At 43.6% G+C, this 16483-nt stretch overlaps 1 protein-coding gene across 3 annotated transcripts in view; it reads right to left on the bottom strand.

The window, feature by feature from the left end:
• Nucleotides 1-892: 892 nt before the first annotated feature.
• The window catches only part of Npepps (aminopeptidase puromycin sensitive), an 86995-nt gene continuing 71404 nt past the window's right edge, over nucleotides 893-16483 (bottom strand). For all 3 annotated transcript variants that reach the window (XM_032913936.1, XM_032913935.1, XM_032913937.1), the window contains 6 exons: nucleotides 13656-13798; nucleotides 13029-13085; nucleotides 8581-8688; nucleotides 7837-7992; nucleotides 7178-7225; nucleotides 893-2282 (listed from right to left, as the gene is read on the bottom strand). In XM_032913936.1, the coding sequence (XP_032769827.1) occupies nucleotides 2130-2282; nucleotides 7178-7225; nucleotides 7837-7992; nucleotides 8581-8688; nucleotides 13029-13085; nucleotides 13656-13798 (665 nt within the window). In that variant the 3' untranslated portion in view covers nucleotides 893-2129. The remainder of the gene's footprint in view (nucleotides 2283-7177; nucleotides 7226-7836; nucleotides 7993-8580; nucleotides 8689-13028; nucleotides 13086-13655; nucleotides 13799-16483) is intronic.

The following is a 16483-nucleotide window of genomic DNA, read 5'->3' as shown; positions in this document are numbered from 1 at the left end:
ATCCTCCTGCCTGAACCTTCTGTATGCTGAAGTTAGGGGCACAAACCATACCTACTTTGAATTTTCTTTTCTTTACTTTTTTGGCTTGAGACAGGGCTCTCTGTGCAGTCCTGACTGTTCTGGAACTAGCTGTTGACCAGGCTGGCTAGGAACTCAGAGATCTGCCAGCCTCTGCTTCTCAACTGCTGGATCAAAGGTGTGCACCACAACCACCACCACCACCACCACCACCACCACCACCACCACCACCACCACCACCACCACCACCACCACCACCACCACCACCAGGCTTTGAATTTTCTTAAAACTCAAAAAAACAAAACAAAACAAAGCACCATCCTGTAATAAAGCTGTGCTTGTTGGCTCATGCCTATAATCCCAACACTGGAGACTGAGGCAGGAAGGGGGCCATTGTTTCCTTGAGCCCAGCCTGGGCTGCCATAGCAAGTTCTAGTCTAGCCAGGCTTCAGAATGTGGCTGTTTCAGAAACACAAATGGGGAGTTGGCAAGATGGCTGGGGGTAAGGGGTTTTTGGGTTTTTTTTGTTCTTTTTTTCGGAGCTGGGGACCGAACCCAGGGCCTTGCGCTTCCTAGGCAAGCGCTCTACCACTGAGCTAAATCACCAACCCCGTAAGTAAGGGTTCTTGCTACAAAGCTAGATGATCTGAGTTCAAATCTTCAGTTACCACAGGAGGAGGCAGGGGCAAATCGGTGGTGCCCACGGTTGTTGTCAGACCTCCACATACATACTGTGGTATGTATATATCTATACATATAAAATGTAATACAAATTTTCAAAACTCCTATGGTTGTCTGACTTCCTGTAATTCTCCTGAGGCACAGGGAAACTTTAGTTTCCTTTCAAGGAAGCTGAAAGAACCAGGCCATCAACTTCACATTGACATTTTTATTAACGCCAACTGTTTTTTAATTATTATTTTTTAAAACAATAGCACAAAAATGTTTCAAGGAAGCAGTCTCACAATCTGATGACCTTCCAAAATACATTAAGCCACACCAAATATGAATTTCTGTTAACACAAAATAAAAGGATTCCGAAAAAATAAAAGGAAAAGAAAGAGAAGAAAGAGGAGGTGGGAAGGAGGGGCTGAGACTTAGTAAAAACACACTGGGTTAGGTGGCGAGGCTCGTTAGTGGGCGCACTGGCCACACAGCGGTGCAGCGGACACCTGGGCCCCACAGCAGTCCCCACTGGCCCCTCACATGCACAAGTGGTGAGCCAGAGCTCGCCGATACTGTTCGGAAGAGGGGCAGCATTTGGCCTGTCAGGGAACGGGGACAGTTTTGAGCAGAAAGGCCGAGCTGATGATCTTTATTTCTACTCTTTCACCTCTTATGCATTCTAGGGTTCCTTTAAAGTTATCTTAGAAAATAAAAGCATATCAGCTCCCCTTATTTAACGTGGCCATCAAAGGTGTTTCTGTTATCTAAGGACAGGTCAGGGCTGGGCAGAGCTAAAGGGAGAAGAACCTGGGAAGGGAGGGAGGGTGGTTTTGTTTTGTTTTTTAAAGCTTTTCATACTTTTTTTGGGGGTGGGGATCACACAGAAGGGAGGCAAGGAGGGAACAACAATCCTTGGTTCAGATTGAGTTATACAGGAAAAGATACCTTCCTGGTCGGTTCCCATGCCAAAAAGGAAAAGAAAACCCACTTGCAATTATGCACAGACTCCATTATGTGAGTCAGCGGCCAGCCTTCTGGTCAGCATCCCCAGTGACGGACATGCCCGGCTTGTCAGGCTGCATCATGTAGAACCCACTTCACAAGAACCCCTTGCCCCAAAGCCTCTTCCTTCTGGTAGGCTACAGAACAATGTCCGTCACTAACACTTTGACCATGGCAGGCTTGAGGAAGTTTCACAGTTTCGTTATGCTCTAGTTTATTACTATCATATTTACATTTTTATTTTATTTTATTTTTTTGCTGAATTGCTGATTTTCCTTTTTTCAATAGAATTTAATTCTGGAGTGTGAGCAGGAACCAGTTAACTACATTCATTGTCCAACCCCCACTGGTCTAAGACTCCAAATTCTTGGCATGTGAATCAGCTGTTGGGTAGCTCCGCCTCATCCCTGCGAGGCGGTGAGACCGACCGTGGTGCAGAGGCTTCACACCGAGGGAGGGGAAGCTTTCCGCTGCAGGAGGTACTGGTGAATGCTGTCAGCATCCCGCTTTAGCCAAGCAGCGTTCAGCAGGATATTCTCACAACACTGCTGAATGGTACGTTCGGCTGAAGGAGCTGGGTGACTCTCGAAGAAAGCCTGGTATAAAAACAATCCAGAAGTCACTGTTAGCAGCAGTAAGAAGTCAACGTTGGGACGATGTGAAAGCCATCAGCTGGCACAACTGATGGCCCATCCGTCTCCATCATGAGAGCTGACCGCTGCCACCGTAGGCTAGAGGAGCAACTCCTTGAGCATACATGTAAGGGTTCCTCCTTAACAAGCAAAAGCACAAAACCTACACAGAAACCGGTAAGAGACGGGACTTGCTGCACTTTAAAATGCTAATTATCTACCAGTGTGTCTAATTCATGGCTCAGGCAAAAGCTACATGCAGCCATGCCTGCAGGTGTGAGCAGAGCCCAGCTTATGATCATTAACCTACCGAAGCCACCCATTTATCTAATAACTCGATTGTCTTATGTAAGCAGACAGATCAAAAACATTACTCCAAACATAATAAATGTATTTAAAAATTTAGATTTTAATGCTCTGTTTCTCAAACAGCCTTCAGAGTCTGGGCTATTCTATCCTTATAGACCAGCTATGTTTCCGGTTCCCAGCTGCCACCTGTGCTACCTACCCAAGGCTTTTTGCACAGAAAACAAAAGAGCAAGGCAGGACCAAGCAGAGCATGGCATGTTCAGGTCCTCTACTCTCCTTAGGTCTATTCTCTCACTTTTTTTTAAGATTTGTATGCATATGGGTATTTGCTTGCATATATGTCTGCATATGAGCAGAGGGCTTGGGATCCAATGAGACATTACAGACAGTTATGAGCTGCCACATGGGCGTGGGGAATTCTGAAGATTCTGTTTAGCTAACTGTTTTGGTTTTTCTTTCGACACAGGGTTTCTCTCAGTAGCTCTGGCTGTACACCAAGCTGGATTGAACTCACAAAGATCCACCTGCCTCTGTCTCCCAAGTGTGGGATTAAATCACCAACTCCTGGCTTTGAGGATTTATTTTAAGTATAAGTGTGTGTGTCTGTGAGGCCAGGAGCACAGCAGATGCCCTAAAGTTGGAGGTATAGGTGGTTGTGACCCAGCTGCCATGGGTGTAGGAAACTGAACTCAGGACCTTTGTAAGAACCCAGAGAGTTTGCACTGCCTCTAACACATTTATGGGCTTGAATGTGCCCAGTGAGATGTGGAGGTCGAAAGGACAACTCTTGGGTTCCCACCTTCCACCAAACAGACCCTGGAGATCCAAGCTTGAGTCCTCAGGCTTGGCAGGAAGCGATTTTCCTCGCTGAGCCATCTCCCTGGTCCTGACACTTTGTCCTTTTCATCACTCTGCTGCTAGCATTTGGAAGTGTCCCCTAGCCTTGCAATTCCTATTCTGGGAACATATTTCTACTCTTTTTTTTTTTTCCAGAGCTGGGGACTAAATCCCCAACCCCGGGAACGTATTTCAAAGAGTTATGTGTGTTAGATCTCAGGCCCTCCACATGTCTACAAACAAGCTCAGGCTGGCCTCAGAAGGATTTCTGGGGATAAAAGCCAGCTTCCCTTGGGAAGTTGTGAACTGAGTTTTCTGTCACCCAAACTGGGTCTTTTCCTTGCTTCTGGCAGAAGGTACGTGGTTCCTGTGGTTTGAATGGATTTGATGACTATTCCTTTAGTCATCAGGGAATACAACTCTTTGACAGGATTAAAAGTAACCCTTCTAGAGGGGTGTCCTTGTTGGGAGGAAGTGTGTCACTGGGAGTGAGTTTTGAGGTTTCAAAGCCCAAGCCAGGCCCAGGGTTGTTCTTCCTCTCAGATACTGTTCCATGTTTCCCCATGGTCATAGCCCAAACCTGGGACACAGTAAGGAAATCCCCAGGTAAATGCTTTCTTTTATGAAGAATTGTGACTAAAACTGCATGTGAAAGCTCATGCTGGTCCCCAGGATTCCTTAGTTCCCACTCCTACTCTAGAATCCTAGCCCTTCTCACCTCCCTAGGTTTCCCACACTTTATTCTCTATGTAGTGACAAGTTCCCTATGCCCCGAAACTCTAGTTATCTCCACTGTCCTCCCACCACACCCCACCCCACCCCACCCCGGCTCTGTTGCTATGATCTCCTGCAGAAAGCCCTGGACACATCCATCCAGTCTACACCCACCCCCCCCACCCCCCGCCCCTGTTATGACTCTTCCAAATCCTTCAGGGTATTTTCTCTCTCCTACTCAGAATTTAAATTTTTTTTTTTTTTTTTTTTTTTTTAAGAATACCTAAAAAAAACTTATGTATGGGGGTTGGGGATTTAGCTCAGTGGTAGAGCGCTTGCCTAGCAAGCGCAAGGCCCTGGGTTTGGTCCCCAGCTCCGAAAAAAAAAAAAAAAAAACAAAAAACAAAAAACAAAAAAACAAAACTTATGTATGGGGCAGTTTACTGAGCTCTCTTGTATATAGACAGTATGTTAATGGGATTTGGAAGGTGAGGCCATTGAAAGGGAATTGCTTCTGAGTTCATGGCTATAAGTATGAATTCCGCAGACGACGGTGCCATGTGCCAATGTTAAAAGGCCTCCCATAATTAGGATGTGACAAAATTGAACCTGAATCTAGGCTTGGTCAAGGTGATGGCGACTCACTGAGTAAGTTAACTGCTCTAAGGGCACTTCAGGACCCAAGGCTGCCCCATGATGAGCGCATAAGGGCAATGAAGCCACCAAGCTTAAAATGCTGCCACTAATCCAATTCTACTCTACAGTTTTACATTTTTCATAGAAATGCCTCTTGAATTTATTATTAAAAATTACAAAACTGTTTTCTAACTAGTTCATCTGGCTTCACAGCAAACAAAGCATCTGAAAACAACAACCAGCATATGGTCCCAGGCCTGTCCTGGTGAGAGGAAAATAACTCATCAGAGGAAATGTAAACTTCAGATACCAACAGTGGATTTACAAAGAAGCACAGCTCTGTAGTCTTCTCAGGGCTGGAGTGACACAGCAGGGCGCCTCCTGTTCCATCCCGGGGTGGGAGGGGTGTGGGGGGGTGGGAAACAGTCCTAACATTACCATCGACAACACCTGGACACAATCTCTCTACACAGTCTTGCTGTCCTGAAATCTACTATATAAACCAGGCTAGCATAAGAGACCTATGTGCCCCAGCCTCCCGGTGCAGGGCTGAAAGGCAAGCTCCACAAGGAAAGTATCCTCCTTGGCTTTTTCTTCTCTTAGGTTCTCAACCTTCCTAACACCGAAACTCTGTAATACAGTTCCTCACAGCTGTGGTGACCTGCAACTATAAATTCTTTTCATTGTTGCATTGTAACTGTAATTTTGCTAGTTATGAATTGTAACGTAAATATCTGCATCTCCTGATGGTTGCCTTTCATAGGTGGCCACTGTGAAAGGGTCATCTGACCCCCACAGGAGTCTCCGCCCACAGGTTGAGAAATGTTGCCTTAGATGGTCAGAACACAGAGAAACACTGTTGAATTAAAGATTAACGAAAGCCAGGTGTGGTGGCTCATAAATCATTATATAATCCCTGTACTTTTGAGGCTGAGGTAGGAGGATCATTATGAACTCAAGGCCACCTTGGGGTTCACAGTGAGTTTGGGCCAGCATGGCTCTAGAGTCTGGCTCTATCTCACCCCGTATACTCCAATGCTTACTGGGAAAACCCACCACGACTCCATCATTCTTCTCTGAGCTACTGTGTCTTTCATGCTGGAAGAATGAGTGTCCCAACCTTCTCAAACTATCATCCACACTGCAGCATGACTGGCCTCGAAGCACAGTGATCCTCCTGTCTTCACCTGACCGCATAAGACAGTGTTCCCATCTGCAATCTAACGTCTGCCTCACTAGCTTCACTTTGCTACTCCCTTACCTCCTAAGCCATTTAGGTGTCTCCCCTTCGTAGTCTCATTACCTTTACAATGAAATTGTTCACATACAATATATAATGTAAATTAAATGACAGCAGAAATCAAGTATTTCACTGTTTTCTCAAGACCTAAAAAATAGTAAAATGTATTCCTGTGTTTCCCCTTTGTTTTTTTTTAAAGATTTATTTATTTATTATATATAAGCACACTGTCGCTGTCTTCAGACATACCAGAAAAGGGCATCTGATGTCATTACAGATGGTTGTGAGCCACCATGTGCTTACTGGGATTTGAACTCAGGACCTCTGGAAGAGCAGAAGTCTTAACCACTGAGCCATCTCTCTCCAGCCCTTTGTCCCCTTTGTCGTTTTTCCAAATAGGTGTAGCCCTGGCTGTCCTAGAACTTGCTCTGTAGATCAGGCTAGTCTCAAATTCAGGGATCCACTTGTCTCTGTGTTTAGGCCTGAGCCACTCTGCCTGGCTATAAATCTTATCTCTAACAATGGCTCCTACAGTGAACCAGATCACAGCTCTCAATATTGCCTCCAAGAAGATAAGGGTAAAACTGGCAGTATAAATGACATTAAGATGAAGTTTATAGTATAATGGAGCTTTATATTTTCCCACTCAGAATAAATTTGTCCCCCAAATGCTGATATTGATACAAGGGCAAGGGTCTACACAAAACTGATTATCTCTCTACTGTGGACTTTTCAGATATTAAAGGCAAAGTCAAATCTGTCTAAGACACAAGGACTCACAAAAGCACACCACCCCAATACTCATTAGAATATTAAAACAAGGTTCATGGAGCTGGAGACACAGCTCAGGTGAAGGCCACTTGTTGCTCCAGAGGACCTGGTTCTTAGCATCCACATGGTGGCTCACAACTTCCCAGAAGTCTAGATCCAGGGGATCCTATGATCTCTTTACTCTTTACTTTAAGCAAGCATGGAGTACACATATATATGCAGGCAAAACACTCATACACACAAAATGAAATAACTTAAGAAAGAGGGTGGGGGAGGCAAAGAAAAGAGAAAGAAAGGCAAGTTCACGTATGCTCTAGACTGAAAACTGAGAAGTGAACAGTACTGTCCTTACCTTAACTTCTCCAGCCATTTTATCAACTGCAAACCCCTCAACTGACAGCTGAAAACAAACCAGAGGTTAAATAATTTAGAGAAATAAAGAGACTAGGCAATTAAACCCACTTAACCCCGAAGACAAACAATTCTGGTTTTTCCCACTCAGGTTTGTTACACAGAAGATTAAGATGGGGATGTGCATGCTTATAAAACAAACCCCAGTAACTATTGGAGAGTTTTGGGTTGTTTTTCTTTTTCTTTTTTTTGCTGGGGCTTGAATCCAGGGCCAGTGCAGAACAGGCCTCTGAGTGAGATGCAACCACAGCCCTTGAAGCGTTTACCGTGCTGAGGTTACAAGCATAGCTCAGCACACCTGGCTGAAGAACTTTGTAAAGAGCAGAGACCCTAATTCTTGGGTCTAACACAGATTTCCCAACCTGTGGATCACGATTTACAATATAACTAAACACATATCAGATTTGTATTATAATTCACAACAGTAGCAAAATTATAGTTATAAAGTAGCAATTAAATAATTTTATGGTTGGGGTCACCATAACATGAGGAACTGTATTAAAGGGTGGCATCAGAGAAGGTTGAGAACCAACACTCTAATAGATCACGGGTAATCATTCAAAAACACAGTATTAGTGAGCTACTCAAGACTGCACCTACCTTTATGAGTCTGGATATTAAAAACCCTCCCTGGTATCGATTATAAAGCTCTTCCCAGTTGTCCTTTATGAATTTCCAAGCAGCTTTTCTCCCATGCTTGCTGCCTCCAGCCACTCCACCAATTACTGACACAGTGTCCTGTGGACGTACCTCTTCCTAAGGGGGAAAGGAGAATTAGAAGCCTGGCTAGCTATCTAGAGTATCTCCTGACACCAGAGAATCCAGCAGACTGTTGGAGAACAGAAGCAAAAGCAGGGAAACTGCTCACTCCCAGGGAAGGAAAGGGATTCCAAAGGTCTCCACTTTCACTTCAACCTGTTCTAATTCTCACTACAGTGGGGCAGGACAGATTAGCACAGTAGCCAAGCCTCACAACCTGACTCAATCGTTAGAAACCACAAGATGGAAGGAAGACCCACTTACCTATCATCCCCACCCCCACTCTGTCACATAAAAAATAAAGCAATATAAAATTGAAACCCAAACAAAAACAAAAGCTCTGACCAGTTTCTCCCAAACATCAGGAGTGTACTGAATCAAAGACACTCCATATACATCATCGAACACCAGTTCTCTTTTGTTTGTCCAGACAGAGTATCTCTATGTAGCTGTCATGCTGTAGACCAGGACGGCCTCAAACTCAGAGCTCCTCCTATCCATGCCTCATGAGTGCTGAGATTAAAGGCCTGTGCCACCACCTCCTGGCTCAGCAGCAGTTCTCTTGAAATGTAACTTAGAACTTACTGAAAGTGCAAAAGTGAGGACTTTTTGAATCAGTTCAGGAGAAAGAGTAGCCCCAAGAACTCTTTCGATTCTGTTTTTCTCTTCTTGCATATCAGCTTGTTTGTGAAGCTACAGGGAAAAAACAAAGGGGAACAGTTAGCCCTTCCCTGGACTCCATGCATGTTCATACAGCTTCTCTTCCAGTGAGGTGGACTTCTGCTCTACCCTCTCACTGGGCAAGACGCTACATCACTAAACCACGCTGTGGTTGGGCACTAATTCTGCATTCGCTACAGCAGTAAGCCACTAGATGTGGGTGTGCATTAGTCAAATAGTATTTCTCGGTTCTAGAGTCTAATATCAAGATCTAGAGAGTAAGTCTACCATGGTCAGATTCTTTACATTACTGACACATGATTAATGCTTTGTATCAGATAAATAAGCTATCACTAAACTCTCATTCACTGTCAGTAATTTAGCCTGTCATAGTGAAAGCTGAAAATAAGCTAGACATTTAGTAGCTGGATGTGATTAATTACTCATTTAGGAAAATATGTATTATAATGGAGAAGTGGAGGCAGAAGGTCAGAAACTTTAGGACATTCCAGGCTACATAACTTGAAGCCAACCTTGGTTACATGAGACCCTGTTCCCTTAAAATAAAAAAACAAAACATAAAAATATATTGTAGAATGTTGCTTAAAATCTGTGTCTGTGTATGTGTCGTGTTTGTAGCTCTGCTCACATGAGTGCCCCTGTGGAGGGTACAGATTGCTGTCAAGAGTTTTCCTCTATTGCTGTCCACCTTGTTTCTCATTGTTAAGATCTATCAATGAACCTGCACCTTGTCGTTGCATCTAGACTAGCTGGCTTGTAAGCTTCTGACTACCTCTGTCCACTGTGCTGGGCTACAGAGATAGGCACCATCGCACCTGGCTCTTACACACGGACTCCAAACTGAGGTCCTCTTGCTGTTCAGCAAGCGTTTTACCTACAAAGCAAGCTCTTCAGCCCCTGGAAGTACATAAGATTATCTGGAGTTGGAGAGATAGCTCTGAAGTTAAGAGAACTGGCTGCTCCTGCAGAGGGCCTGGGTTTGGTTCTCAGCACACACATGGTGGCTTGTAACTGCTTGACAACTCTTAACTTCAGGGGAATCAAAAGTACTCTTCTGAGCTTCGCAGGACACCAAGTACACATGTGGTACAAAGACATACATGAGGGCAAACCGTTCATACACATTTAGAGAAAATGAAAGAAAACACAAAATCCAGAATATTTATTTGTTTTGAAACAGTGTCTCACTATGCAGCCCTGGATAGTTTAGAACTCCTTATGTAGATCAGATTGGCCTCAAATTTGTGACAACCTTGCTACCTCTTGCTTTCTGAGTCTTTGAAGGTGTAATATATCCAAGGATTAAACTTTAGCTTTCAGGAAACAGTTTTGTCCCAGAGAATATGTAACACACCCACAAGATGGCACTTTAATATCACAGTTCAAGATAATAGGAATTAATTAATTTGATTATTATGTATATATGCACACATGTTTTTCGAGACAGGGTTTCTCTGGCTGGCCTAGAATTTGCTCTGTTGAGCAGGATGGCCTTGAACTCAGACCAACCTACCTCTTCTTCTGCTTCCTGAATGCTGGGATTAAAGTTGTGTGCTACTCCTGCCAGTAAACTGACATATTCATAAGCATATACAACAGACGTGGATCATACTGACCTCACTATTGCCTTTTCTCATTCCCTCCCCGCCTTGGCCCCTTAATTTTCCCAGACAGTTTACTTTTACACTTTCTGACCCACCTGGGATAACAGAAACAATCTATTTTTAAAATATTATTTATTTTTATTTATGAGTACACTGTTGCTATCTTCAGACGCACCAGAAGAGGGCATCAGATCTCATTACACACGGTTGTGAGCTACCATGTGGTTGCTGGGAATTGAACTCAGGACCTCTGGAAGAGTAGTCAGTGCTCTTAACCGCTGAGCCACCACTCCAGCCCAACAGAAGTATTCTGTATCTGTGAACTAGCACATTCCAATCCTATTTGATGCATGGATCTGTTGACATATTTTGGGGTTGGGGATTTAGCTCAGTGGTAGAGTGCTTGCCTAGCAAGTGCAAGGCCCTGGGTTCTGTCCTCAGCTCCAAAAAAAAAAATAAAGACATATTTCTATTTTATGTACATGAGGGTTTGCCTGCATATATATAAGTACATTGTGTGTGCATCTGATGCCCTCAAAGGCCAGATTATTTGGAGTATCTATGGGACAGTGCCAGATCCCATAGAACTAGAATTACGGACAGTCACCATATGGGTTCTCTGTAAGAGTAGCAAGCACCCTAACCATTAAGTGATCTCTCCAGCCTCAGTGAGGACTTTTTGTTGTTGTTGAGCAGGGTTCTCATATAATTCAACTGGTCCTGAATTCTCTGTGTAGCTGAAGATGACCTTGAACTCCTGATCTTAGCTTTACTTTCCAAGCGCTCCACTCACTGTGTGTGCTAACATGCCTAGCTTATATGTAAGTCTTTTAATGAGTACAGCTCTGTGGGTGATTTAGGAATTGAGGCACATTTTACATAATTACTTGATCACAGAGGTAACCTTATTTTGACTCTCCTACCTCTAATATAGACATTATGATTTTTCTTAACAGACTGGAAATGAATGCACAGGGACGAGGCATGGGACTTGTCCCAAATACTATTATTCATTCATACTCTGACACAGATCAGTACCATTGTAGAGCCAGGGTTAATTATATATTCTCAATGGTCAGTTGACTTCCTGTTCATTCATAATGCTTCCGACTTCCCATCTTCTCACCCTCCTCTTTCTCCTGGCTCTTCCTTCCCATGCTGGAATGGAACCCACATCCTTGCACATAACAAAGCAAAGTGCTATCCTGTTTTTTTTTTTTTTTTTTTTTTTTTGGGTTCTTTTTTTCGGAGCTGGGGATCGAACCCAGGGCCTTGCGCTTCCTAGGCAAGCGCTCTACCACTGAGCTAAATCCCCAACCCCTGCTATCCTGTTTTTAAAAGTTGACTTAAGGGGCTGGAGAGATGGCTCAGTGGTTAAGAGCACTCACTGATCTTCCAGAGGTCCTAAGTTCAAATCCCAGCAACCACATGGTGGCTCACAACCATCTGTAATGGGATCTGATGCCCTCTTCTGGTGTGTCTGAAGACAGGTACAGTGTACTTATAAATAAATAAATCTTAAAAAAAAACAACAAAAAACCAAGTCGACTTAAAAAAAAAAAAGCCTTTGTTGGTATTGCATGTGTGAATATGCTTGTGTGGTTCAGAAGACAACTTTACCTCTTAGGTAGAAGTTTTTCCCCCTCACCCCGCCTTGAGACAAGGATTCTGTTTTTCTGTGTAGCCCTGTCTGCCCTGGAACTCATCCTGCAGATCAGGTGGGCCTTGATTCGCCTGTCTCTGCCTTCCATGTGCTGGGATTAAAGGCAACTGCCACTACACCTGGCTTTCACATACAAGTTTTAAAGAACCTGGCTTATTCATCTAGACCAGTGGTCTATGGGTCCCAATAACCACCCAGGGTACTGGATGACCCTTTCAGAGTGGATGCCTAAGACCATTAGGTAGAGATATTTACAATTCACAACAGTAGCAAAAACTAGTTTATGGTTGGAGGTCACCACAATACAAGACACTGTATTAAAAGTCACATCATTAAGAAAGTTGGGAGGCTACAGAAGAATTGGTTCAAGGCATAACTGGGTCTTAGAAATCGATCAAGGGCAATCTGAATAACCTAGTAAGGTCTTGCTTTATAAAAAAGGTGGGGGGCAGGTGTGACATGTCTGTGATCTCCATAGTCTTGGCATTATGGGAAAGTACAAGGAAGATAAGGGTTCTGGGTCAGCTTCAAGTACAAAGTGAGGTGGAGCATGACCTGGTTAAAATGAACCCCTGCTTCAAAAAATCAAAACAAACAAGTAAACAAAAACGGGGCATAGCAACACACCTGCAATCTCAGCATGCAAAGTACAAGGATCAGAAATGCAATGCCATATTTCAGTGTCAGCCTGGGCTACCTGAGACCCTGTCTCAAAACATGCACAAGGACCTGGTGTTAACCCTCATGGTTTCAGGACTAAAATTTAGCTAGATACTCAAGTTTTAAAGGGAGAGCCAACAAATAAACCTGAGCGCTAGGGTCTGTGGTATTGGCGCCTGTGCCTTGGGCATGCTAGGCTAATGACTCTCCCATTATGCTCCACTCCCAGAGCTTTCTGTTTTATTCTTCCTTAACCTTCCTGTCTTACTTCGGCCTCCTCACTACCTGAGACTATTAAGCCAAGCCCACACACATGTTCCTTCACTCAGGCTTTTCTCCACCCCCACATCCATGCCACTAAAGTAGTACTGGGCATGCCCAAATTCAAATGCAGGAGTCTGGAGGCTTTTTCCAAATACACTTACCTTTAGCATAATGTCTAAGGTAGTGCCATCACCATGCTTTAAAACAGTAAGATAAACCTACAAAAGAACACCAGGAAAACAAGAAGTCGCTTGAGTAACTAGTATTTTGTTATAAATGATCTAATGCTAAGATAAAAAGAAGCTGGGCATCCTGGCAAAGGCCTGTTGTCTTACAACTGGGGGTTTGGGGGTGGGTAAGAAAGGAAAAAGACCATAAGTTCAAGGCCTCTGTGGGATACACAATAAGACTCTACGGGGAAAACAAAACAGACTACAAAGCCAGTTTAAAAATTATAGTTCTGGGTTCGATCCCCAGCCCTGGAAAAAAAAAAAAAAAAGAAAAAAAATTATAGTTACATACCAATGCACAGACAGACCATGGGTATCAATCCCTAATAGCTTACTGTGAACAATCACACAGGGCTGACATGTCCTGACAATAGCTTGCAGCACTGATGTGCCACTTGAGAAATAAAGGAGAACCTGGCTCCAAACTACCTAAGTAGTACTTGTTAACACTCAGACGGGGTGTGAGTGTCAGGTGCTTGCTGGCCTCTGCCTCCTGAGTGCTGGGATTCAAGGCGTGCACCACCACACACAGCTTTCCAGGGGATTATGATAACTTACAGGACTCCTTAGGTCAGCAGAGAGAATCTGCTTCCCTTCCACGTGCTCCTTAAACCGACGGCGGGCTTCTTCCAAAGTTGCCTTATGCCCTGCTTTTCCCAGTTTGCCCAGCACCAAGCCCCTCAGGAGTGCGTCTAGATGACCTGATGGAGAAGTGAGGACACAGCGTGAGAAGCCTGCTTTGATAAATGTGCAACCTGCACAGTTTGTAACTGTGTGACACTAAGTCTACTGTCTTGAACAAACAAAATCGATCACTCTGGTACTTAGGAGAATACTTGAGTTAATTTATCAATTGTAAGAGGAAAGGAATAAACATACTAGACATACAAATTTGGTGACTTGGTGTGGACTCACAGGTATCAGCTACTAAAGTCTACTAATGTAATTAGTTATAAGTTAAAAGACTGCATGTGAAAAGGAAAGACATCATGAATGTTTGACTCAAAATTGTTTTTTTCTGTTTTTTTCTAAAAAGAACTACTGGGCTGGAGAGATGGCTCAGTGGTTAAGAGCACTGACTGCTGCTCTTCCTGAGTTCAATTCCCAGCAACCACATGGTGGCTCACAACTATCGAGAATGGGATCCGATGCCCCCTTCTGGTGTGACTGAAGACAATGAATGTGTACTCACATACATAAATTAAGTAAATGTTAAGAAAAAAACCCTCTGGTTAAGAGCAGTCAATACCCTTAACCACTAAGCCATCTCTCCAGTCCCCAAGGTTTTGTTTTGTTTTAAGACCCACATAGTACTGAACTGCTCTTTGTTCAATAAACTGAAGCCTTAGATTTAAAAATGAACATTCAACGGGTTTAGGCTCCAATGATATGCACAATCCAAAGCCATCCCCAACTCAGTATTGTTGTCATTGTAATAAAAACCTCCACAAAAGGTTCAGGGATACAGCTTTGTGGTAGAACATGGCAGAGGTATTTGCACTGAAAAAAATACTTATATTTGGGCAAATAGCTTAGACCAAAAAAGAGGTCAGATTCCCTGGAACTGGAATTATAGATGTGAACTGAACCTTGTCCTCTACAAGAAGAGCTGTAAGGATTCTTAACTGCTAAGCCAGCTCTCTAGCTCCTGTGATCGTGTGTGTGTGTGTGTGTGTGTGTGTGTGTGTGTGTGTGCATATTTATATGCACACATATTTATATGTCCGTACACGTAGAGGGCAGGCCAACCTTGGATGTTTTATTTTTTACACAGGGTCTTACTCCTTAGCCCTGGCTGTCCAGGAACTCTCATTGAAGAGCAGGCTGGCCTCAACCTCACAGAGATCCACCTCTTCTGTCTCCGAGTTCTGCAGTTAAGGATGTGTGCCAGCAATCCTGGCCACTTCACTCTTTAAGACATTATCTCCCACTGAAACAAGGCTCAGCAAGTAGGCCAAAGCTGACAGCCAGCAAGCCCTATAGGTCTACTTGTCTCATTTCCTCAGTGTTTGGTCTACAAGCACATGTCAACACTCCAGGCTATTTTCTTGGGATTAAACACAGGTCTTCAGATATGCACTCTTAGAAACAAAGCTGAGCTGTCTCCCCAGCCCTTACTAGGACTCTGCTACTAACATATATTGTAGGTCAAAGCATACAACTGTTTTGCTCTTTAATTCTCCTGTCTGTACAGCCACAGAACAAAGACATTTGCCCTGTATTCTTTCAAAATCAAAGATTTTACACATTATTATTTCCAGAGACAAGTGCAACAACCAGGGACTGGGCTGTATGTGCCCCTCCCTCTCTGCTGTCCTGTCATGTATGCATGGCTCTCTCTAAAGCTAACGACCTGCAGGCTCTGGACTCGTCTTCATTACTCAGTTGCCATACCAGCAGTAACCTCCTACCTTTCCTCATAGCACACTCATTCCCAATACTACTGCATTTCTTTCCCCTTGGTAGTTAGTCCTCCAATTTTCCTTTACACTCTTGCATAAGTTTCTCCTTAAAGAACATTTCTTCTCCAATCCCACATCAAGTCTATGCCTGTGGTCAACAAAATTCCTTCTACAGAGATTTCTATCTCCAGAAATACTACTGCACAGATCCTGTTAACAAAAATTGTTATTTCTCTATTCTTTCTGCTTGTAGCAACCAACACAGCTTACCACTTTCCCTCTGCCTCACAACACAACACTTTGATATTGTGGGCCACTCTACTTTCTCCTGATGCTCCTCACAGGCCAGTCAGGTTCTGTTGTGACTCTTCACCCTCTTCTCACTGAGCCTCAAAAGCCAGGGCAGCGTTCAACTCTCTATGACTCTGAGGGTGGCTCCTGATCCTCCCGCTTCTACCTCTTAGGGTTAGTGATGAGGTCATGCAGGCCTCTTTTCTGTTTTGTTTCTTTTTTTAATTTTTTTAAAAAGATTTATTATATATAAGTACACTGTCACTCTCTTCAGACACACAAGAAGAGGGCATCAGATCCCCATTACAGATGGTTGTGAGCCACCATGTGGTTGCTGGGATTTGAACTCAGGACCTCTGGAAGAAGAAGTCAGTCTCTTAGTCACTGAGCCATCTCTCCAGTCCTGTTTTGTTTTGTTTTGTTTTGTTTTGTTTTGTTTTGTGAGAGAAGAGAACTGTAGGTAGACCAGCCTGGCACTGACTATTTCTGCTTCCTGATTACAGGAATATACCACCAGCATGCTTAGTTTTTTCTTCTGCCAATTTCTAACTCCTGAATTTAGATACAGTCCTCAAACACCTACTTATTCTTGGTCCTCAGGTGGTTTTTTCTAGTTTCACAGTTATAAATCTTAACTGTATGCTAGTAACTCCAACCTGTACTTACCCAGCCTGCATCTCTAGCCACTCTCAA

The sequence above is a fragment of the Rattus rattus genome, chromosome 9 (assembly GCF_011064425.1).
Source record: "Rattus rattus isolate New Zealand chromosome 9, Rrattus_CSIRO_v1, whole genome shotgun sequence".
NCBI lineage: Eukaryota > Metazoa > Chordata > Mammalia > Rodentia > Muridae > Rattus > Rattus rattus.
The sequence above is the reverse complement of the archived record's forward strand: the minus strand, read 5'-3'. Positions and strand labels throughout refer to the sequence as shown.